The sequence below is a fragment of the Prionailurus viverrinus genome, chromosome A2 (genome assembly GCF_022837055.1).
Source record: "Prionailurus viverrinus isolate Anna chromosome A2, UM_Priviv_1.0, whole genome shotgun sequence".
NCBI lineage: Eukaryota > Metazoa > Chordata > Mammalia > Carnivora > Felidae > Prionailurus > Prionailurus viverrinus.
The window spans coordinates 124,125,707-124,149,640 of NC_062562.1; the positions used below are offsets into that span (position 1 = coordinate 124,125,707).

General features: G+C 40.8%; 1 protein-coding gene across 1 annotated transcript in view; it reads left to right on the plus strand.

The window, feature by feature from the left end:
• AVL9 (AVL9 cell migration associated) overlaps positions 1–20,678 on the plus strand; it is a 69,017-nt gene extending 48,339 nt beyond the window's left edge. The window contains exons 11-16 of the mRNA XM_047829524.1: positions 5,095–5,229; positions 7,026–7,245; positions 9,724–9,841; positions 12,495–12,548; positions 13,028–13,116; positions 16,071–20,678. Of these exons, the coding sequence (XP_047685480.1) occupies positions 5,095–5,229; positions 7,026–7,245; positions 9,724–9,841; positions 12,495–12,548; positions 13,028–13,116; positions 16,071–16,186 (732 nt within the window). The 3' untranslated portion in view covers positions 16,187–20,678. The remainder of the gene's footprint in view (positions 1–5,094; positions 5,230–7,025; positions 7,246–9,723; positions 9,842–12,494; positions 12,549–13,027; positions 13,117–16,070) is intronic.
• Positions 20,679–23,934: the final 3,256 nt, after the last annotated feature.

A 23,934-nucleotide genomic window follows, 5' to 3' on the forward strand; every position in this document is an offset into this window, starting at 1 on the left:
AGAGTCAGACACTCAACCGACTGAGCCACCCAGGCACCCTGCTTGTCATTTTCAAATTTAGGGAATCTACAAATACCTTGATTGGCTAGCCAAAAAGTCCTGGATGCATGTTTATGAATTTTTATTTAAGTAAGTGGAACCATACTTTTTTTTCCTCTTGACCTTGTTTTTAGTTTCATCCGTGTTTTTGCCTGACATTGCATGTTGTTATTTCTATGTAGTTTTCCATTTTCAGCTATTCTGCAACTAATCAGATGTGTGGATGGACATCTGCATTGTTGCCAGTTTCTGGTTACTATAAGTAATGATGCTATGAAAGTCTTACTCAGGAGTCTTGCTAGACACATGCCAGAGTTTCTGTAGCATTCAGTACTTAAAAGCAAGAATATTGGATTATGTGGAATGGGTGCCCTCAGCTTTACTAGAAGAATTCCAAATTGTTTGCTAAAGTGGTTGTGGCAATGTCCTCCATTCCCAAGGCAGGGTGTGAGTTCCCATTGCTCTGCATTCTCACCAACACTTGGTATTGCCAGCCTTTTTAATATTTAGTCTAACACTTAGCCAACCTGATAGTATCTTGTGTCTCTTGGTTTGCATTTTTTTCAGTAATTACTTTTGAGGCTGAGCATCTTTCCATATCCTTTGTGGTATGTGTTCAAAACTTGTCCTTGGGGCACCTGAGTGGCTCAGTTAGTTAAGCGTCCAACTTTGGCTTAGGTCGTGATCTCGAGGTTCATGGGTTCAAGCCCCACATCGGGCTCTGTGCTGACAGCTCAGAGCCTGCAGCCTGCTTCAGATCTGTGTCCCCCTTTCTCTTTGCTCCTCCCACCTTCATGCTCACGCTCTCTCTCAAAAATAAATAAAAACATTTTTAAAAAACTAAAAACTTTTCCTTGTCACTGATTTGTGGGACTTAATATATTCTAAATACCTTTTCTGTTCATCATTTTTTTTACTTTGTGGTTAGTGCCTTGGGAATCTTATTTAAGCATCCTCCCCACCCCCACCTCGAGGTCATGAAGACAGTTTCCTGGGTTATCTTTCAAAGCTCTGTAGTTTTGGGGCACCTGGGTGGCTCAGTGAATTGAGCGTCTGACTTCGGCTCAGGTCATGATCTCACACTCGTGAGTTCGAGCCCGGTGTCGGGTTCAGCACTGATAGGTCAGAGCCTGGAGCCTACTTCAGATTCTGTGTCTCCCTCTCTCTCTCTGTCCCTCCCCAACTCGCGCTCGCTCTCTCTCTCAAAATAAATAAACATAATAAAAAAAATTTTAGGCTGTATAGTTTTGCCTTGCACAATTTGGTTATTATTAACTGGAATTAGTTTGTGTATATTTGAGGAAGGAGTCTTTCTGGACTCTTATTCTTCCATTGGTATATTTATCCCCGGGGTGGTCCCACACTGTATGTATATCCTATCAGGCAGAGAAAAGGCTCTCCCCCTTATTATTGTTTTTCAAGCGTTTCTTAGTTCTTTGTATTTCCACATCAATTTTAGGATTATCTTCAAACTCTAGATAAATTGTGGAGAGAATGGACATCCCTATACCAGGGAGGCTTCCAATTCATGAACATGTTTTATCATCCCTGACCAAAGGAGAGGTGAGAAGATGGCATACAGTCTTGATCATACTGTAGCACTTTCTAAGTCACAAGAGAGAAGACACACTGCTTTTCCAGCTCAGATTATTAGCTCATGGATTATTAGCTCATGACAGTTTTGCTAGATTTACCAAGCAGAGATGTAGGGGTTTTGTCTGGTTCTTAATTGTGTTAAAATATATAATACATACATATACATATATATATATGTGTATATGTATATACGTATATGTATTTGTTTTTTTAAGCATTTTTAAGCATACAGTTTAGTAATGTTAAGTTACATTCACATCCTTGTGCTATTGATCTCCAGAACTTTCTCATCTTGAACTGAAACTCTATACCCATTAAACCATAACCTCCCATTACCCCAACCCCTACCCCTGGCCCTGGGCAACCACCCTTTCTGTTCCTATGATTTTAACTACTCTAAATTTTTTTTTTTTAACGTTTATTTATTTTTGAGACAGAGAGAGACAGAGCATGAACGGGGGAGGGTCAGAGAGAGGGAGACACAGAATCGGAAACAGGCTCCAGGCTCTGAGCTGTCAGCACAGAGCCCGACGCGGGGCTCGAACTCATGGACTGCAAGATCATGACCTGAGCTGAAGTCGGCGGCTCAACCAACTGAACCACCCAGGCGCCCCTGATTTTAACTACTCTAAATGAATCATACATTATTTATCTTTTTGTGACTGGCCTGTTTGACTTAATATTCTCAAGGTTCATCCATGCTGTAACATACGTCACAATTTCTGTCCTTTCAGGCTGAATAATACTCCATTGTATGCATATATCATACTTTATCTGTTCATCTGTCAATGGACATTTGAGTTGCTCCCATGCTTTGGCTATTGTGAATAATGCTGCTATGAACATGGGTGTGCAAATACTGTATGAATTTTTTTTTTTAATGTTTATTTTTGAGAGAGAGCGTGAGTGGGGGAGGGGCAGAGAGAGAGGGAGACAGAATCTGAAGCAGCCTTCAGGCTCTGAGCTGTTGGGATCATGACCTGAGCTGAAGTCCGGCACTTAACCGGCTGAGCCACCCAGGTGCCCCTGGATTTTTGTTTTTACTATTCTATAGCTCCAAATACGGAAATTAAAGTACCTAGAAAAGTGAAAAGCCAGGAGGGGGCTTGGGTATAGAGGCTGCTTTATGTGAAAGGATTTGTGCTCTTGTTATCACCGTACAATAAGGAACTCTAAAAGATTTAGGGAAAAATAGATCATTTATTAAAAGTAACTGTGACACAATTTTAAGACTATTTTGAACTATTTTAATTAATTTTATAAATATGTAATACTTTCACATGGTTCAGTATTCAGAAGATTCCAAAGCATGGTTACAGTGGTAACCAGCATTATTAGTCTTCTGTTTTCTCTGGGGGTATATTACATATACATAAGTGTGTAGATATTTTCCCCTCCTTTTTTACACAAATGGTACCAGACGATACCCCCCCTTTTTTTTTTTTAATTTTAGAGAGAGAGAGAATCTCAGGCCACACATTCAGCTCAGAGCCCTGACACAGGGCTTAATCTCACAACCCTGGGATCATTACCTGAGTCACCCACACGCCCCTATACCCCATTTTTATATTTTTTCACCAACTATTCCTTGGAAGTGACTTGCATCCTTTATCAATGCAGGATGTTCCATTGTATAGACAAATGGTTTATTCAGTTCCCTGCCCATGAATGGTTAGGATTCGAATCTTTTGCTGCTATAAAAAACAAGGCTGCAATAAATAACTCTTCACAAATCTCACATATGAGCAGGTGTATCTGTAGGATAATATAAGAAGTAGAATGCTGGTCAAGCATACATGTAGTTTTTTAAGGAATGTAATTTTTTAATATTTCTAAAAGCTTTGAACTCTTGATTTTTAAAAATATTTTTTTAATGTTTATTTTATTTTTGAGACAGAGACACAGCATGAGTGGGGGAGGGCAGAGAGAGGGAAACACAGAATCGAAGCAGGCTCCAGGCTCTGAGCTGTCAGCACAGAGCCCGATGCGGGGCTCGAACTCGTCAACTGCGAGATCGTGACCTGAGCCGAAGTTGGATACTCAACCAACTGAGCCACCCAGGCGCCCCTGAACTATTGATTTTTTAAAACCTACTTCTTTGTTTTCATGCTGGTGTAATACATAGGGAGGATTCAATATTGTAATGTTTATGTTTAGAAACAGGTACTTGGGATCAGGGGGAGTCTGTTTTTTAATACAGAGCTCACAAAGTAAAGCATGAACCCTGAGCTTTACCAGCTGAGTGATTCTGAATGAGGAACAGGGGTCTTTCCGGCCTTTAGTCCCAAGAGGGGCATGGGTTGAGAAGTGCTGTACTGAGTATCTCTAATGCATAAATGGGTTATTTCTGCTGTTTCTGTTGGTCAGCATTTTATTAAATGGAGGAAGATACTGTGAAGAAAAAGAATAAAAGTAGGTTACTGGACCTATATTCCAGTATCTTTTGGAAGTCTTTTGGAAGTCTTCTCTCCCACATTAAGATATTTAACAACAACCTGTTAGGTACAAAGCACATCGCAGGACACAGTGAAGAACATGAAGTAGCAAAAGAGATGTCTCCTGCCCTCAAAAATAAGACATCATCCAGAGAATGCTCTCTAGTTCCGTGTTTGTTTAAAAAAAAAGTAAAACTGTCACAGGACTTGAGATTCAAAACAAGTTCAGGGGTTCAACAATTCTGCCCTCCTGGCTTCATTACACAAATTGTGTCACTTGTTGGATATCTGTTTTGATTGATAGTCTTCCAACAGAAATGCCATATCCTCCTTCATTGCATCATTGCAGTGTTAACAGCTTTATTTCTCAGGAAATATGCTGCCTTTTGTACACTTAACTGCCTGCAGTGGTTTGCAATTCGACTATAATTTTCGGGGCAGTATTTTCAAATACCAGTTCAAACAGAAGTTAAATATATAACTACTGCGAGTGTCTTTTTTTTTCTTTGCTTTAAACATGTAGCAAATATCTTGAAATATTTTTGCATGATTTTTAACAATAGGGCAAGTAAACAAATGCCATATGCAGTGCTTTGCTGTTCTCATAACAGTATGTCACTGGTTATGTGTTTTCAAATTTTCCTGGAGGAACTAACAGCTTTCTACTAAACAACATACTTTTTTAATGGGTTTAATATTTCATTTCCTAACTGAAAAAGTCCAGTTCGTTAGTTACCGTGAAATCTTTTAAGTTGAACCGAGAACAAAGTGATCAAGTAAGACAATTTTCATGTTAGACCAGCACACATGGAAGAGGTTAGTGACTAACTGGACTCCGTGCAGTCAAGACCCGAGGGTTCCCTGGAATAAGTACTGTAGTGAGTAGGAGATCAACTGTGCTAGGGATGGTATGGCAGTAGGACAAGTTTGGGAGTTTCCTTTCCTGCTGTTGGCTGTCTCAGCTTGAAAACAGGTGGCTGCCCCATTATTTTCTGATGTGGTCTTTTATTCTTGTAACTCGTAGGGATATCTGTGTCTGCCGTATATGGCATTGCAGCAGCACCACCTTCTCTCTGACGTCACCGTTCGCGGATTTGTTGCCGGGGCTACTAACATCCTCTTCCGACAACAGAAGCACCTCAGTGATGCCATTGTGGAGGTGGGTTTGCATATGAGTACATGTCTCTGACGCTGCTGGTCCTGTTTCTTTGTTAACTGGAATTCTAACAGCACAGGAATAACACTAATAAAGGTAAAAATTGCTGTCCCATGCATTCTACACACCTTAGGGTGTATTAAGTGATCTAAGTCTCGTAACAATCTATGAGATATATAAGATGCTGTCCAGATCTTAACACGTTCGGGAAATAAGGAGCAGGGAAATTAAATGGCTGGTAAGTGGGAGTGACCCAGGATTGCAAGCCAGGCAGTCTGGTCCCACTACAATACCAAAATTAAAATGTGTTTATTGTTTAAATAATTTAAATACTTCTAACCTGTTTAATTGGGTCCTGATATGAAGAGGAAGTAGCTACAGATAAATATTTGACATCAACATATGAGAAATTTAAATCACGTGTTCACTTTTTAAATTGAAGTAATTTTTTAAAATTTCACCCAGCCTGGATTTTTATACTTTGTTTGTTTTGTTTTTTAATAAAACTTTTTTTGGGGGGGACGCCTGGGTGACTCAGTTGGTTGGATGTCCAACTCCTGATCTCATCTCAGGTCGTGATCTCATGGTTCGTGAGTTTGTGCCCCCACATTGGGCTCTATGTTGGCAGTACAGAGCTTGCTTGGGATTCTCTTCCTCTGCCCCTCCCCCATCCTCCCTCCCTCCCTTTCTCTCTCTCAAAAATAAACATAAAATCTTTAAAAATTGTTTTAAAAATAAAACTTTAAAAAATGTTTTTTAATGTTTATTTTTGAGAGAGGGAGAGACAGAGCATGAGCGAGGGAAACACAGACTCAAAGCAGGCTCTAGGCTCTGAGCTGTCAGCACAGAGCCTGACATGGGGCTCGAACTTACGAACCGAACCGCGATATCATGACGTGAGCCAAAGCCAGATGCTCAACCGACTGAGCCACCTAGGCATCCCAAAAATAAAACTTTTTTTAAATATTTGTTTATTTTGTGTCTGAGAGAAAGTAGGAGTGGGGTGGGGCAGAGAGTGGGAGAGCAGGCTTTATGCCCAGTACAGAGCCCGACCCAGGGCTGGATCTCACGACTATGAGATTATGACTTGAGCTGAAATCAAGTCAGACACTTAACTGACTGAGCCACCCAGGTGCCCCATATAATATCTAATACAAAGTACCAAAACGTGCTTCATGGGAAAATGTTTATAGTATGATAAATGAAAATTTGGGGGTCCCAGTTTTGAGGGGAAAAAAAAATAGGTCCATACCTCCCCAGGCAGAGGGTAAAGATGGAAGGACAGAGTTGCTTCAATATTACTGGTTACCTTCTGGTTCTGAAGTTGGTTGGTGGGTTCATAGTTATGTGATTTGTTGTTATATTTCAAAAGTAGCCTGTAAGTTATATATATCTCTTTGTATCTCAAATATTACATTATAAGAATATTCCGAAGTATCTGTGTACTCAACGAAGGATTTTTAGCAACTGTACTTACAAATTGTAATTATTTCTGGTTGTGTGACAAAGGTGATTTTTACTACACACTTCCATTTTCTAATATATTTATAATCAACATGTGTTACTTTTGTAACTCAGAATCAAATATTAATGTATCTGTTTTCTAAAACCATAAAATGAGGATTTTCGAAGTAAAGAAAAAACTTCAGTGTAAAAACCTCTTAGCCTCACTTTTTGAGAATGCTGTTATTCGTATTTTCTTATTTCCAGCTTCAGCTTCCCAGTAGTGACTCTTTAAAGTGTTACATGGATATCTGTGTGAATGGCCAGACTCTGACTTGTACCCGGGTACCCTCTAGGTGGAAGAAGCTCTGATCCAGATCCACGATCCGGAACTCAGGAAGCTGCTTAACCCAACCACCGCAGACCTCAGGTTCGCAGATTACCTAGTGAGGCACGTGACGGAGAACCGAGATGACGTCTTCCTGGATGGCACAGGCTGGGAGGGAGGTGATGAATGGATCCGAGCCCAGTTTGCAGTCTACATCCACGCGCTGCTGGCTGCCACGCTGCAGTTAGGTAAGGAGCACATAGCCAGTTTTTCCTTTTGTAATCTTTGTGAGGTTTTGAATTGCATAAGAAATACATTTTCATTTTGAAACCTTATCTGTCACTCCCTCATACAGAGATAACTTCTCTTAGCATTTTGAGTACTTTATATCCTCCCAGACCTTTTTCTGTTTATATGTTTTGGGTTTTAGCTTTGTGGTATTTGTGGTGATCCTTTTACAAAAGTGGATCACGTTTCAAATAGTTTTTGAAACTTAGCTTTTCTTTATTTAAAAAAAAAAAAAAAAACTTTCCAAGACGGTAAATCCAGGTCTTCATCACTTTTACGTGGCTGCTTTGTGCTCTGCCATATGGAAGGAAGGACATGTCAGGATCTGGGGGCTATTTATAAACACTGCTTACATGTTTTTAAGATCTGTGAAGGGAGAAAAGAGAAATATAAAAGGTAGAAATCACTGGAAACCACATTCTCAATGATTAAGCCTTCCAATTTCACATTCTCAGAACTATTCCTACTAAATGGTTAGGGTGGAGCAGGTAAAAGACTCACTCCTGTGTTAAAACCATCTCATTCCCCATAGAGAAGAAAATCTATAAAAAGCAAATGAAGCTCCGCAACGAGCTTTTGCAACATGGTCACCTACCACCATGGATATGTAGCAAAGATTTGGTAGATTTTTGTTGTTGTTAGAAGAGTGTTGAGCTTTTGTTTTTCCTTTTTTTCCAATTACCTCTACCACTGTTTGGGGGAAGTTTTTAAAAATGTGGTGCAACACACATAACCTAAAATTTACCATCTTTGCCATGTATAAGTACATAGTTCCATGGTAACATTAAGTACATTCACATTGTCCTGTCAGTAGATGTTGTAATCAACCCACCACTGTCACCTCTCAGGTTAGTTGTTCATGAAGTGTGTGAGACATTTGGAACCCAGGCTCCAGGTGTGTGCTTCATTTATAAAGGAACACTCTGTCCTTCTTTGAGATATTTTTAGATATCTGCCTCTTCTACAGATTTAGCGGCTGAGACACCCAAGACTAAATGCTCAAGTTCAGAATCATTCAATAATCTAGTAAGAAAACCCCAGTCTCCACCAGTCATGGTAGCTTCATGAGTAATTTACTTTTTAAACATACTTGCCCCGATAGCTGTAAGTGCTGAATAATAGTAGTAACTGGCCTTTTTTTTCTTTTTCTTTTTCTTTTGGAACATTTCATACATGCAGGGACCTGTTTTATTTTGAGCACCTTGTGTCTACTAACTAATTTCAACCTCACAACAGTCCTGGAGGTACATACCCTGTCATCTTTTTACAGGGAGGCAGTGAGACACAGAAAGGTTAAATAGGTTGCTCATCCATCTGGTAGAGACTGAGCTGTGATTTAAACTCAAATAATCTGACTCAGGCCCGTGCTGCTGTTAAAGGAGATTCAGCCTAGTGAACTGTTTGAGGAATACGTTCTTAAAAAAAGTTCCGTATATTTTGCATTTAGAGCCATGTGTATCCTCTTCCTTTTTCCCAGCCACAAAAGTCATGTTTCACCTTCAAAGCAAGCAACTTGTAATTAGTATGTGAAGAAAAAGCCATTCGAATCCATTGTCCAAACGTTTTCTGTTCTTCCAAGCAGAACAAATGCTCTCTTAAAGCTTCCTCATGATAATGAAAAAGCCGTGGGGCTCCTGGGGTGGCTCCATCAGTTAAGATTAAGTGTCCAACTTTGGCTCAGGTCATGGTTTCGCAGACTGAGTTCGAGCCCCGTGTTGGGCTCTGTGCTGACAGTTTAGAGCCTGGAGCCTGCTTCAGATTCTGGGTCAGGGTCGGTCTGTCTCTCTCTCTCTCTCTCTCTCTCTCTCTCTCTCAAAAATAAACATTAAAAAAATTTTTTTTGAACTGAGAAGTTTTCAACATTAAATATGAAAATTCCTTTGTTATTTTAAGTAAAATAACAGTGAAATGCTTGGAAATTAAGGAATGAATTTCACCAAATAGTGTGATAAAGTCCAAAGAAGAAAAAAGTGACTAAAAAACCAATTCATGTATTCATTCTAATTTTTTAATAGAAAAATAACAATTTGAAAAGACAGAAAGATGCTCTGATTGCCTACTCCATATGTATACATCAATACAGTTACTGTCCAGCCTACAGTTTTTGTTAAATAATACTATGCCTCCTAACCTTGGTAAGGAGAACGTGGAAATATTTTGGAATTATAAGAAACCTTAGAATATATCTGGCTCAACCCTCTTATTTTCCGGTTAGGAGAATGAAGTTCTGAGTGATTAAGTGACTTGCCAAAGGCCACATAGCTTCTTAACAGGATTTCTGGAACTAGACCCAAGTTTCCTGATATCTGGTAGGCTATCTCCCCTATAAAGCAGGGGGGTGGAGGGAACAAAGCCATTCCTTCACCCTTTTTGGTTGTTAATTTTCACATCCCTGACTGGCTACAGTCCAGCTCAACTTTCAAATATTTGCTTGACAGATAATGAAAAGATACTATCGGACTATGGGACAACCTTTGTTACAGCATGGAAGAATACTCACAACTACAGGGTGTGGAACAGCAACAAGCATCCGGCACTTGCAGAAATAAATCCAAAGTAAGCACGTCCTCTGACGGTTGATAGTATGTAACATGGTGGATTTACTAAGTATGCCCTAATGTAAAGAAGGATTGTATTTTAACTTTGATGACATTGTGAGTATCTCCAAAAATCTCCTGAAGTAAATTATAAAATCCCAGATACAGAGAAGCAGCTGAAAACTGCTTCCCTATTCTTCTTACACAAAATGCTCCAGACATTTTTGGAAGGATTTGCATTTCTCCCAGATCTTGGCATAATTCAGAAGAGGAAATCTTGGCACATGGTGATACTCGATACATGATAGTTCTTCTCTCCCTTTCCCTGGATCTGTACTTTAGCTGAATGGTCAAACCAGGTAGAAACCTCGAAGGAAATACCACTGAGAGGTTATTTTAAAACATGAAGTGTGAAAAAGCCAAAGTTGATATTTGAACTCCTAGGTGTGTGGTCAAGCCTGGCTTCCACCGCAGGTTCTAAAATCCTACAAAATTTAATACCTGTCGCAGTATTGAATGTTGACAGACTTTATCCACGTAGGCATAAAAGACATTTAAATGTGCTGTGGCGTGGGGCCATTATGACATGAGGTTATCTTTGAATGGAACAGAGGAGTGTGAGGAGACCCATTGATAGAACATATGTGGTAGTACCCCCTTATCCGTGGCTTCACTTTCCAGTTTCAGTTACTCCGGGTCACCCGCAGTCTGGAAGCAAATGATCTTTTTTGTGATGTATCATCAGGTCAGTAGCAGTCTAACGCTACATCACAGAACTTAACATCCTTCACCTCACTTCTTCTCATCGCGTAGGCATTTTATCCTCTCCTATCACCAGAGGAGGAAGGGTGAGTGTAGTGCCAGAAGAGATTTTCAGAGGAAAAGAGAAAGACCACATTCACGTAACTTTGATTGCAGTGTAGTGTTATAATTGTTTTATCATTAATTTTTGTTAATCTCTCTGTGCCTAATTTATAAACTTTATTGCAGGTATGTATGTACAGGAAAAAACATAATGTAAATAGGATTCAGTACTGTCTGTGGTTTCAGGCATCCACTGGGAATCTCGGAGTGTATCCTCCGCAGATAAGGGGGAACTACTGTACATCCTGAGAACTTCTTTTCTAAATTAAACTATTAAAATGTTTTTGTAATGATGAACAGAATGTTTATCAGGTGTACACTGAACATTTGTTTTTATTTGTATTTTAAACTTCTCAGTAAGAGTCAGACAAAAATCAGCTTTGTACTGACTACTGTATTATTTGGGAGCCAGAGTTAACTAGACTGGGAATGTGATATAAGTGGTGCTATGAAGAATATTCCCTCTCCCTCCCCCCAAAATCCAGATATTTATGTCCTAGTAACTTGGGGAAGCATCTGCAAGGATGAAGTAGAGCAGGGTTGTAAAGAACATGTCTGTTAGCCTTTATATCATCTATCAAGAAAAATGACTAGGTTCAGCAATGATTTTGGTGGATTTAATCATCACGCTGGGCTGTAGCAGAAACCTATGTTGCCATTTGAATGTGGTAAAAACAGAATTAAAAGGCAAAAACAGCTTAATAGTATTAAATGAAAGAGCTGAGAGTTCAAAGTATTCTCCCTCACTAACCACAAGGCCTGTATTTTAAAGAGTGATGAAGGGAAACAGATGTGAGTTTATTTGCCTGGTGGCCCTCACTGTGGTGGTGCTGGGGTGGGGGGTTTGGGGGGTCCACTGCGACCATCCGCAGTGTGTCATGCAGGGCCATCTGGTCTCCTTCCCTGCTGGTCAGATCTCTATCCAGTCTCTGCATTTGCTGTGGTGCCTCAAATTTGAACCAACTCTACAGATTTTTTTTTTTTAACGTTTATTTATTTTTTCAGAGACATAGAGAGACAGGGCACAAGTTGGGGAGGGGCAAAGAGAGAAGGAGACACAGATTCTGAAGCAGGCTCCAGGCTCCGAGCTGTCAGCACAGAGCCCCACATGGGGCTGGAACTCACGTACTGTGAGATCATGACCTGAGCCGAAGTCAGATGCTTAACCACTGAGCCACCCAGGTGCCCTGAACCAACTCTACAGATTTTAATGCAGGTTCATAAGAGGCTTAGCTGGAATGGGCTTTAAAAGATTCTAAGACAGTGGTTTTAAAAATGTGCAAATAGGGGCGGGCACCTGGGTGGCTCAGTTGGTTAAGTGTCTGACTCTTGGTTTCAGCTCAGGGCGTGATCTCACAGTTTGTGAGTTCGAGTCCCACATCACGCTCTGCGCTGACTGCGTGGAGCCTGCTTGGGATTGTCTTTCCCTCTCTCTGCCTCTCCCCCAATCATGCTGTCTCTGTCTCTCTCAAAACTAAACTTAAAAAAATAAAATAAACATTGATGCTTAGCCCAACCCCAGACCAAATAAATCAGAACATTAGTGTAACATTAACACAAACCACCCACCGCACTCCAAGGAAAAAACAAAACAAAACACCTTTTTACAAGTGACGAATTAAGCTCAGAGAGGCTCCCGAGACTGTAAGTAGAGAGCTGTGATCAAAGACCTGTTGTCACATGCAGAGCACCACCACCCAGCTGAGTCATCCCTGCAAGGTTTACTGATACTTTCTTGTGACAGCTTTGTTTTGCAGCTTTATTGGTCAAATACTTAGAATCTAATAGACTCAAACTTTGTTTTACAGTCATCCTTTTCAAGGCCAGTACTCAGTGTCAGACATGAAGTTAAGATTCTCACAGTGAGTATTTAGAGAAAAAAACTAGGAAAATTTTTATGTCTGAGTTTATGCCATGTGTTTCATTGCTAATTAGGAATTGTTTTTCTCCACTTGATAGACTTGTGCTTCAAATAGTAACCAAATATGTGCATAACATTCTTCAGCTCAGCAGTGTGTATGTTTCAGAGTGAAAACACTGCTGTCTCATAGAGAATGGTGTGAACTAATAACAGAGTTGCCATTTTTATTCTGGTGGAGTAACTTTAGCCAATCATAACTGTAGGGAGAATTAACCATGCATCCTTATGTCCTTTTTTTTTGGTTCATCTGCATGTTATTTTAGTATTTTCTGAAAATGTACATGCTTAAAAGTTTACTAAATTAATTGATGCACAACAAATAATTTAGCTTCTTTTCTCAATTCTAATTTGGGGGATGGTTATAGAAGGTGCTGTGTGTGAATTTTTGTAATGTACTTAAAACTTCTTTGCTTTCCTCAGTTCTGTTCAAAACAGTGAACGTGGCAAAAAAATTGGAAACGTCATGGTCACAACCAGCCGAAATGTTGTACAAACAGGAAAAGCTGTTGGTAAGACATGCCCTTAGCCAGAAACAGATTAGAATCATAACACATCTCTTCTCTGTACTCAGTGTGTCATTGATAAAATCATAAAGTTGTAGAAATCTGTGTATCCTATAATACAAGATTGTTGAATACAAAAGTTGTTTTTGTGAAAATATTCACAAAATGTTAAAATTCTTGTGACATCAGGTAATGTCAAAGTTCAGCAAATTTTGCCACACCTGATGGAAAGAAACCAATTTTCTGATGAATTCACTGTTCTCTTACAAGGATTCAAATTTCACTGGAGTTTTGTCCCCATTTCCTGTGCTGCCTGCATTTTTGTATAAGTAGTAGAACACCATAATAAAACAGACATTAAGAGTGCTGTCTTCTAAGGTATTAACATACAGTAAAAAAAATCACTGAAATGAACAGGCGATTTTTAAAAGATCAACAATATCAATAAAACCTTCATAGGCTAATAAGAGAAAAAATACAAGTTACCAGTATTGGGAATGAAAGAGGGGACATCACTATAGATCTTACAGAAATGAGAAAGTATAAGGGAATATTGTGAATAACTTTATGCCAGTTTTTTGACAATTTAGATGAAATATGCAGATTATTTGAAAGACTCAATTGCCACGGTGCCTGGGTGGCTCAGTCACTTAAATGTCTGACTTCAGCTCAGGTCATGATCTCATGGTTCATGAGTTCAGGCCCCGCATCAGGCTCTCTGCTGTCAGCTCAGAGTCTGCTTCAGATCTTCTATTCCCCTGTCTCTGCCCCTCCACCTCAAAAATAAACAGTAAAAAAAAAACCCTCAAATTGCCAAAATTGATGCAGTAAGTAGTCGGGAATTTGAATAGCCCTGTATCTAGTAAATAAATTGAATTAAAAATAAAAACCATGCCATAAGGCTTTTTATTTAATCCAGGTAAAGATGGCTTCACTTATGAATTTTATCAAATGTTTAAGAAATAATACTGAATTTTTTTTTTTTTCAAGTTTTATCTATTTTTGACAGAGAGCGTGAGTAGGGGAGGGGCAGAGAGAGAGAGAGCTTGAGAGAGAGAATTCCAAGCACAGAGCCCTATGCGGGACTCAAACTCATGAAACCATGAGATCATGACCTGAGTCAAAACCAAGAGTTGGACACTCTACTGACTGAGCCAGCCAGACACCCCAGGAATAATACTAATTTTATACAAACTCTTTCAGAATGTAGTGGATGGGATATGATCCTCCCCAGTTCATCTAATGAGGCCAGTGTTACCCTGAGAACTGAAGCCTGTCAAATGGTAGCATGGTGTCGTTTACATTCTTGTGCAGAAGTGTTCTTCACTTAAAATACTTTGCAGTTTGTTCCATATCCATTCTAAAAAAAAAGTCTCGTTCCTTTTTTATATTTTTAACCTTTTTTTATATAATTTCAGACTTGAATGGTGCAACAGTGTACATGCTCCCAATTATCTCAGGTTCACCAGTTATTTACATTTTGCCATATTTGCTTTCTCACATCAATATGTAAAAATAGGTGCCATCTCCTTCCTTAGCTTCCTTGAGAGGTTGACTAACCCTTCCTGTACACAGTTCAAAAGCCTTGGAATTAGGTGATTTCTGTGCAGGCCTGAGCTCTAACGTTCTGTGTATCTAGAGTCAGGGTGAGTGAGCTACATACATACTGTGTGGACCCTTTAAAAGACAGACATAGAGCACAAAGCCCATCAGTGGGTCTGTCTCATGGCAGGGAATGGAATTTAAAATGTGAGCATTTATTTCCATACAATATTACGCGTTTAACTTATTTTGAATTCTTTTTAACAGAAAAATTCTACTTCATATAGGTATATGATGTCGATTGTTACTTCATTATTAGTGATGCTGCTGCTAAGGCCAGCTCTCTTCCCCACTCCCCTGTCTAAGAATAGTGGGAGTATATGATTTAACTGCAGTAATTTCACTTGTACATCAGCTTTGGAGATAAGTTTCTTTAAAACAAAACAGACAGACCTGAGGCAGATGGAGCAGTCGGCATCTTCATTTATGGCAGCAGCGTTTCAATTTTTTTTTTTTTAAGTGTTTGTTTATTTTTGAGAGAGACAGAGACAGAATGTGAGTGGGTTAGGGACAGAGAGAGATGGAGACACAGAATCCAAAGCAGGCTCCAGGCTCTGAGCTGTCAGCACAGAGCCCGACACAGGGCTCGAACTCAGAAACTGTGAGATCATGACCTGAGCCGAAGTCGGACACCCAACCAACTGAGCCACCCAGGCGCCCCTGGCAGCAGTGTCTCAGATGACAAAAGCACATTTCCTGAGAGCAGCCTAACCACTCTTGCCTGGGGAGGTGGTTATCAGTTATCAACTTGGATGTGAGCCACCGAGAGAGCACATAGTTTGTTTTTTGTTTTGGTTTTTTTTCAGCTCTCCCAGGTGATTCTGATGCACAGCCAGTGCTGAGAACCGCTGGCCTAGCATGCTGGGTATAAAGGAAAGAACTGGCTGACCACCTTCAGAACAAACGCTTAGGAGAGTAGGCTCTTAACCCAGAAGTTACCCAGTTTCCTACTAAATATGCCCATGGAAAGGGATTGTTTTGAACCTAGAAACTTGAGCAGTATTTTAGTGGGGCGCCTGGGTGGCTCAGTCAGTTAAGCGTCCGACTTCAGCTCAGGTCATGGTCTCGCAGTTCGTGAGTTAGAGCCCTGCATCAGGCTCTTTGCTGACCACTCAGAGCCTGAACCCTACTTCGGATTCTGTGTCTCCCTCTCTCTGCCCCTCCCCTGCTCACACTCTGTGTCTCTCTCTGTCTCTTTCAAAAATAAGCGTTAAAAAAAATTTTTTAATGCTGTTTTAGTAACTATTAACATACTGATGTGTAACAGTAAATAAACATTTATTAGCATTGGTCTTTCGGTATCTCCTAACAAAAGTGAAGACATGTTTCCTTTTGTTTTTCCTCTCCTCTCCCTCCAGGCCAATCAGTTGGAGGAGCTTTTTCCAGTGCAAAGACAGCTATGTCTTCCTGGCTTTCCACTTTCGCCAGTCCCGCCCCCCAGAGTCTCACTGAGCCGCCCGACGGGAAGCCCTGACAAGGTGTCCAGAGGCCGTGGTCGCTTCCTTAAGTTTAAGTGTTCCCTGTCTGTCTGCTGCTCCCAGACTGTTCCTCTTCATCGGCCACAGGTCCACGGCAGGGGACCAGTACGTCGAACTGTTTACATGGATGGTTGCCCTCTGTCTAAATGAATTCACAGGATGCTGGAGAGATGAAATCGCAGCCATAGAGGGGATGGCTTTCCAGGTTGGGGTTTAAATTGACTACTTTTATTTCAGTCTGAGCCTGATTAAAACAGACAGTGAACCTTCTAATGAATTTTCGGTCCTGATATTCTACATTTGTTTACTTTAGAAAAGTTTTTACTTATGTAAATTTTGTTCTCTTTTGCTGTTTGAATATCCAGGTGGCCATTGTAATTTATATGTGGTAAAATTAAGTTATCTTACTATTTTAATTTCAAGTTGGCCCTAAAATGTGCTTATAAAGTTAAGGGGCCATACAGTCCAGCCCTTTGTTGTTATTTTGCTGATTATGTGATGGTTTTTTGTTTGTTGGTTCTCTACCCACAAAACACACTTATCAATTCACTGACTCCCAGAAACGTGAAAGCCAGAGGCAGTAGTTCTGAGGATGAAGTGTTTTGTTTTATGTTTATAGTTTATTCTTTCCCAGTCCTAAGCACTTGCTCTGAGGCATCGAGAATGTCACAGTGGTGTTGGAGTGGTGTAACCAGAATGTGTATTTAGGGCAAGGCTTTAGAAGCCCTAGGTGTGAGTTCTGTCAACTCTAGTTATCTTGCAGTCTTCTACAAGCATTTTTTAACCCACAGTTTGTGCCTTCTATTTCTTCTTTTAAACCGTTTCCCATTGGCTGTTTACAGACATAACAGGTTTTTTCTTAGTCTTATTCTTCATACAGCTTTTCAAGGCACTTGGCCTTTCTACTTCCCTGATGGAAAATCCTTCGGTAATCAATCCCTACCCCATTATAAAAGTATTTATAAAAGAAAAACGAGATGATCCATAAATATTAAATAGAAATCTCATCTTCACTCACGTTTAGAAAAGCAAGAGGCAAGAGGAGAAAACTACAGCTGTGACATCAGTCTTGTTTCACAAAGGACCTCTGGTTTCACCTTAGACGCATGCACATGTGTGCTACGTACTGAAGATTTTTATACAACTGGACCTCACGTATCTGCCATGCACAGCTCTCATTTGCTTTTCAAGGGGACTCTGGATGGGTGTTCTCAGGGAGTACTTACAGGGGACAGACTTTTTTCAGTAACAAAGGACACTTGGCAAATATGTTGTGAGTATGATCTACATATGATAGGGTGTTGGGAAAATAAGGGATCTAATTAAGGAGAACACGTGATTATATTTGATTTATCCCTTACAAAATGTTGATGTAAGAAGTAAATTCTTCTAGGGCATGTGAAATGGACATAGGGATATAATCTAAATGTCTCTAAAATCTCCTATTTGTGTTTTAACACAAGTCTGACAAACGTAAAAGCGTACTTCCTTTTGAGCACAATAACTCAAGAATTCAGTGATGATCAATGAAAGGGCTTATTGTGAGAACTCTATTAACTCCACTTCTGCTGGGGAAGTTAGCCTTCTCAGGAAATACTATTTGAAGAGAAGAAAGTAATAACCAAACAACACCTTAAAAGGTAACTTTAATTAGTGTCGCACTGAGACTGTAAAGAATTCATTCTAACATCCTGTTTCATGAGGCCGCATCATTAGTCGGGGTGTCTAGTGTTAGTGTGCAGTTGTTAGCTCTCTGCTGCCCAAGCTTCACAGCGCCAAGAGCAGCTGCGAGGCCAGCCGGCACGCCGCTGGTCCATCCTCCAGTTTGTTTGGGTTGCGGGCTTGGGGTAAACTCTCATCTCTCACTGTTCAGAAGCAGGCCAATCTACACGTTGCTATCCCACTGAAATAAAAATGGTTACGTGAAATTTAACTTTGCTTTAAGATCACTTTTTCCCCATTTTAACATATACCTTTACATGAACTTGCTACTAATTTTTCTAGTTCAGAGTTCAGCTCTTAAGCTGGTCATTTAACTGACTTTCAGCATAAAGTGAGTATCTCAAAAGATAGAACTTTTGTCAGAGAAGTAGTCAAAAGACTGTAACTATATTTCCTTCAGGTTCTGGGAGGCATTGGAGTTTTCAGGGAGCGTAAGCTAATATGTTGTTGGCAGGGGGCCCAGGGCGGCCAGCACAGTCGAAGGCAGGAAGCTTGGCCCCTTGTCCTGGGAGCCCGCGTGCTTGTGACTTGGATTCCAGGCTTCAGCTGAGTGGCCAGCCCCAGAAGCTGTAGCCTTCCTGGTTCTGTGAGCCACGGGAGCCAACATGGGGCCATCTTTAGACATAGCACCGGTAAAGGTGGATGTTCTGCTTTGGCCACACTTGCTCCAGTTCCTTTGTGTCTAAGAACTGAGTATTCGTAAGTAGGCCTGAGGGAGCTAGGGTCAGCCAGGCCTTTCCAGGGTGTGCCAGCCACACAGACTGCATCTATAGCTTGGCGGTGGCCTCACTGCTATCTAGGTAACTTAAAAGTATTGCTGGGGAAAAGTCCCTGGCATTTAGTTCCTACTAAGGCATTGTAATGACAATTGACATAGGGAAGGAAAAGAGTTAAGGCTACCAACCACCCGACCTGCGTTAAGAGAAAAAGTTGCATGTCAAGAGTGAGGCTCAGAGTTATCTCGCGTATACATTTGACTCACATAACCAGGATGAATAGTCTATCTCCAGATCCCCTAGTGATTTACTAGTTAGTGCCCAAGGTCTAAAACAATCCTTATCTACTTTTTGCTTTAAGAAACAGCAGAAATATCCTCAGGCAACAAACCAGAGCATATGACGTGATTTCCTCAATCTTATCTTGCTTTCTCAGTTCTATATTAAGCATTGGATTTTTTTTTTTATGATAATTTACTTTAGAAACGTAAGAAGAAAGCAAATTTGGAAGGGAGAGAAGTTAGAAGTCACAAAATTGAGGAACAAGGTACTTACAATCTGAATGAAGGTATTCTGAGGACACAGTATTTAATGTGCTGAAAGTTAAAAGAATTCTTTTACAGAGAAGTTAGGATTTTAATCTACTGGTTACAAGTTTGAAAATGAAGCTATAATCTTATCTCCCCGGCAGGCAGGTTTTGTTCTTTGTTTTGTGGAAGTTACAGCCCGTGTTTCCCTCTGGGCCTGGTGACGAGTTGGGGAGTGTTCAGCTCTGGGAGGGGCAGTGGACTGATCTTGAACCGCATGAACTTTTATCATTGTCAGCGGTTGGGGCGAGTAGCCTGTTGGGACGGTAGCTGCTACATATTGTCCATTATTTTATCAGGGAGCTGGTTGGGACTCGAGATGGCATCAACATTTGCATGCCACCAGAGGTGGCCCAGCATTCGTAGCCTTTCCACCCAGGTCGGTGGGCAGCCATTAAAGCTGACAGGGAGTGCAGCCCTGGTTTCTAGAAGAGGATTGTCATTCTGTGCAACGCAGTGTGCCACTGGGAGTATTTCATTCCAGGTCTTTGGACTTCGTGACATTGGAATTGTTTTTTCATAATTTCCAACATTCCATAAATATTTGTCAAAGACAAAGAAGAGGAATGTGGATCTTTATTGTTTTCATATAAATAACTTTGTACGTGTGACTTCCTGCTTTCGTATGAAGGGGAAGAAATTAGCTCCTCCCTTGTATGGTAACTCCAGAATTAAAAAGATTGTGCACGTATAGGGGTTGAGTATATTTTGTAAAACTCTAATGATTTGTATTTCTGTGCTGTTCTAAAGTTTACCTTTTTACTTCTATTAATTAAAGATATAGAAACTATATATTTAAATCATGTAAATGGGACACAATTTAGGGTTTTTTCCCCAGTCTTCTTTTTCATCAGCTTCTCACACACACACAGTATGCTGCTCAGATTTTTTTGTGTGCAATATAAACATTTGAACATTTCAGTCAGGTACTGAGCCAGAAATGGTAATTGAAGTTTTTTAGAAAGCTTCTGTGCTTAGAAAATACTTTGTTTTCTTGAAATATTAATAATTTATAGCTGGAAAAATAGGATCAAGACTTAACGTGTTTCAGGCCACTTGGTCATTGCTTCCTAAATGTAGGAAGCGTTTGATTAACAAGTTGGTGAAGGCATTTAGTGGTCACAAAAATAGTTTAAATATTTGAGATTAAAGACTTCCCACAAACCCTCTGAGAAAGTTTAGCTAAGAAATCTTAGAAAGTTTTCTGAGGAGGTTTGGCTGTGGCACATGTTTTGATCAGAAAGATAGTTTCTCTTTGCTCCAGTAGGTTTATAATTTGTACTAGTTCTTTCTTTCCGTTGTCATTTGTTAAAAAAAAAAATGTTAAAATTATAAATCACGTCTAATCATAGTGAATTGTAAAAGTTCTGTATTTTTATTTTAAGGAAACATAGGAATAAAATTATCCTGTTTGTCCTGCACACAGTTGTACTTGGCCTGTCTTTCTAGAAATACCCTTCATGTTGTCGGTGTGGTCTCTGGCCCGCTCCACAGTTGGACAGCAGTGCCAACTTCGTGTAAGAAACCAGCACACAGACCCAACTAAAGGACTCGTTACTCCTTTAAACTCTCGTGTTGATGTTGCTTATGGTGGTGCCTCTATTTTTAAGGTGGTGGCTTCTGCAGGAAGAGCCTCTTAGCTTCTGTGGAAGGCTAAGTGCACAAAGTATAACCAAGCAAAGATTGGTCGTGCAGTCATATCACACGCTCACTGACAGAAACCCCCAGGGGAATAGAACATTGTCGCAAGCAGCCCATTTTCCCATCTGGACCGGTAAGCTTCGGACTAGCCCTTGGCATTTCCACTGAGGGCTCCTGGCGTATTTTCATATATATTTCCATGTACGGTGATTTTCTTACAGCTGTTCTACAAAAGATGAGCTTTGTGATGTGCTTCACAGAAGCAGACAGGTTTCTTTGCCCCATGGGAACGTGCGCTGACTTGAGTGCAGGGTTAATTTAAGGTACCAGTGTTCTCTGACGTGCACCGTTAACACCCCGGAGCTGATGAGGTACTTGGCCACAGTAGAGCTCGGCGCCACCGGCCTCTCCCCTTTTCCAAGGACCTCTGCCAACTGGGCGTCAGGCTCTGCTGTGGTGGGGTGATGGTTCCCCCTCCTCTCCAAGGTCAGAACTGCCTGTTTTTTACTCCGATAAGATGGGAGTTGCAATTATTGAATCTGGTAACATCTAGAAGGAGTATGATTATGGGGCCAGTTTTTTTCCAAGGAATAGCCTTTCGTGAAGGTCTTCTCTGCCTGGACTTAATCTCCCCCCACTAAGCACACTTTGTATGATCATGGAGTCAGAAGCCAGGGAGCAGCCTGGGGCAGGAGATCAGAATGGTTATGCTCTTTGCATAACCTGTGAACACCTGTATTTGGAACTGCTGACTTCCCAATAGGACAAGAACCAAGATTCAAACCATTTAAATGTATGGGTTTTACCTTTCACTGGATCCGGCTACATTCCTGCAGCACATGAATGTGGACTAGAGCTGTGGGAAAATGACGAAAGCCACATGATGAAATATGGATCGTTGTTGAAGCCAGGTGATGAGGATGTTGGGGTTCATTAGACTCCTCGTTCTGGTTTGGGCTTATGACCACCATCCTTTACTTTCCCTGCTTATTCCCGCCCAGGCAATTTCTCCTCAAAAGTTGTAGGGAATTTTAAAGATTCAGGTCAGGCCCTCAACATCAAGTCAGTGTGTCTGCCAGTCCTGTTCTGACCATGTGTGGTTCCAGCCACCTGTCCTTGTAAAACAATTTCTCTTAGTTCTTCTTTATGCCCCTAGAGCTAGCTTTACAGTGGAAGGGCTGGAAAAGACAGCTCATCAGTTTTTGGAAAATGTGTTCCTCTGTCACGAAGTTCTCACTGTTGTTCCTCAGTAATGTGTCTCCATCCCATCTCTTTCTAGCTCTGCTTCCACATTCCCAGTGCGTCTGACCCTTAACTGGTTTCCATTTCTAGCCCTACCCCCCACACCCAGATACATCTTCCCAAAACATTATGGCATTTTTGTTACGTGGTAATCCTCCATATCTACTTACTGTCTATAGAATTAAGTCCAGTTTCCTAAGTCAGGCACCCAAGGTCCACTACACAGGAGCTCATGCCCCATTAGCTTCTCCACTGCTGCCCTAGCCTCCACAAGCCCCGGGGCCGACTGCAGCCTTTGCTGTGCCTCACTTTCCCACCCCCTGGTTGTTCAGAGAAGCATTCCTGAGAGAACCCAACAATCAAAGACCCAGCGCCAGCCTCTCTCCTTTCTTAAAGTGCCCCCCGCCTTGGAGCTACTTTGAGTCCTTTCTAAAACAATTGGACTCAGGGTTTAGTGAGAACCACGTAAATAGGGGCTTCCTAGGCTTGGAGATTTGCAGTTGGTAAAACATTTTTTAAGAAGATGTGTGGGGCAGCGCTTGGGTGTCTCAGTCAGTGGTTTTGGCTCAGGTCATGATCTCACAGTTCTTAGGATCCAGCCCTGAGTCAGGCTCCACCCTGAGCTTGGAACCTGCTTGAGATTCATTCTCTCTCTCTCTCTCTCTCTCTCTCTCTCTCTCTCTCTCTCTCTCTCTCTCTCTCCCCCTCCCTTGCTTATGCTTTCTCTTGCTGTCTAAAATAAAAAAAGATGGGCAACTTAAGTGAAATATACCTACAGAAAAGGGCAAGGAATATACGTTAAAATAAATCTAAAACAACCATTCATGTAACCACGACCCAGGTAGGAAGTAGCATATTAGCCAGCACCTAAAAACCCTACTCCATGTATCTCTCCATGGTCCTAATTCTTCCTCCTCCAGAAGTATTTTATACTCATTTTTGAGATAATTATTTCTTTATAATTTTACCTCCTTCTTCCTACCTTTGTATCCCAAATTGCATAGTTTATTTTGTGTCTATTTTTGAACTTGAATAAGTGGAATCACCATTTGTATTTTTCTGCCTAATTCTTGTTTTTAGGAGATTTTTCTCCTTCATTGTTTTATTAATACAGTGCCATTCTACAGCTATCCCACAGTTTATCCAGTCTGCCAAAGGTGGACTTAGCCGGTTCCCGTTCAGGGCTGACATGAATGGCGGTGCTGCTCTGACCATTCTCGTGCACCTGCATGTGTTTCTCCAGGGTGTAGATGCCAGAGTGAAACTGCTGGATGTTTTTCTGCATTGTCTCCAATGCTTTGGTATCACAAGGAATTTAATTTTTGCCAATCTGGTGGGTGTGAAATGGTATCCGATTGTGGCTTTTGATTTGCATTTCCCTGAATACTAATAAGGTTGAGTGCCTTTTCATTTATTTATTAGCCATTGAGGGAGAGCACAGGAAGGAGAGGCAGAGACACAGAATCTGAATCAGGCTCCAGGCTGTGAGCTGTCAGCACAGAGCCCGATGGCAGGGCTCGAACCCCTGTGAACCGCGAGATCATGACCTGAGCTGAAGTCAGACACTTAACTGAGCCACCCAGGCGCCCCTAGATTTCTACTTTTGTTAAATGCCTGTTCCAAGTCTTTCACTCATTTGTCTATTAGGTTGTCTGTTTCTTATTTGCTTGAGCGTTCTATGAGTTTTTATCTGCATGTATATGTTTGTATTCTAGATACTATTTGTCATTTATGTGTGTTGCAAATATCTCATTCTGTGACTTACCTTCATTCTTTATGATCTGTTTTAATGATTAGAATTCTTAATGTAGTTAAATATGTCTTTCCTCTTAGGCT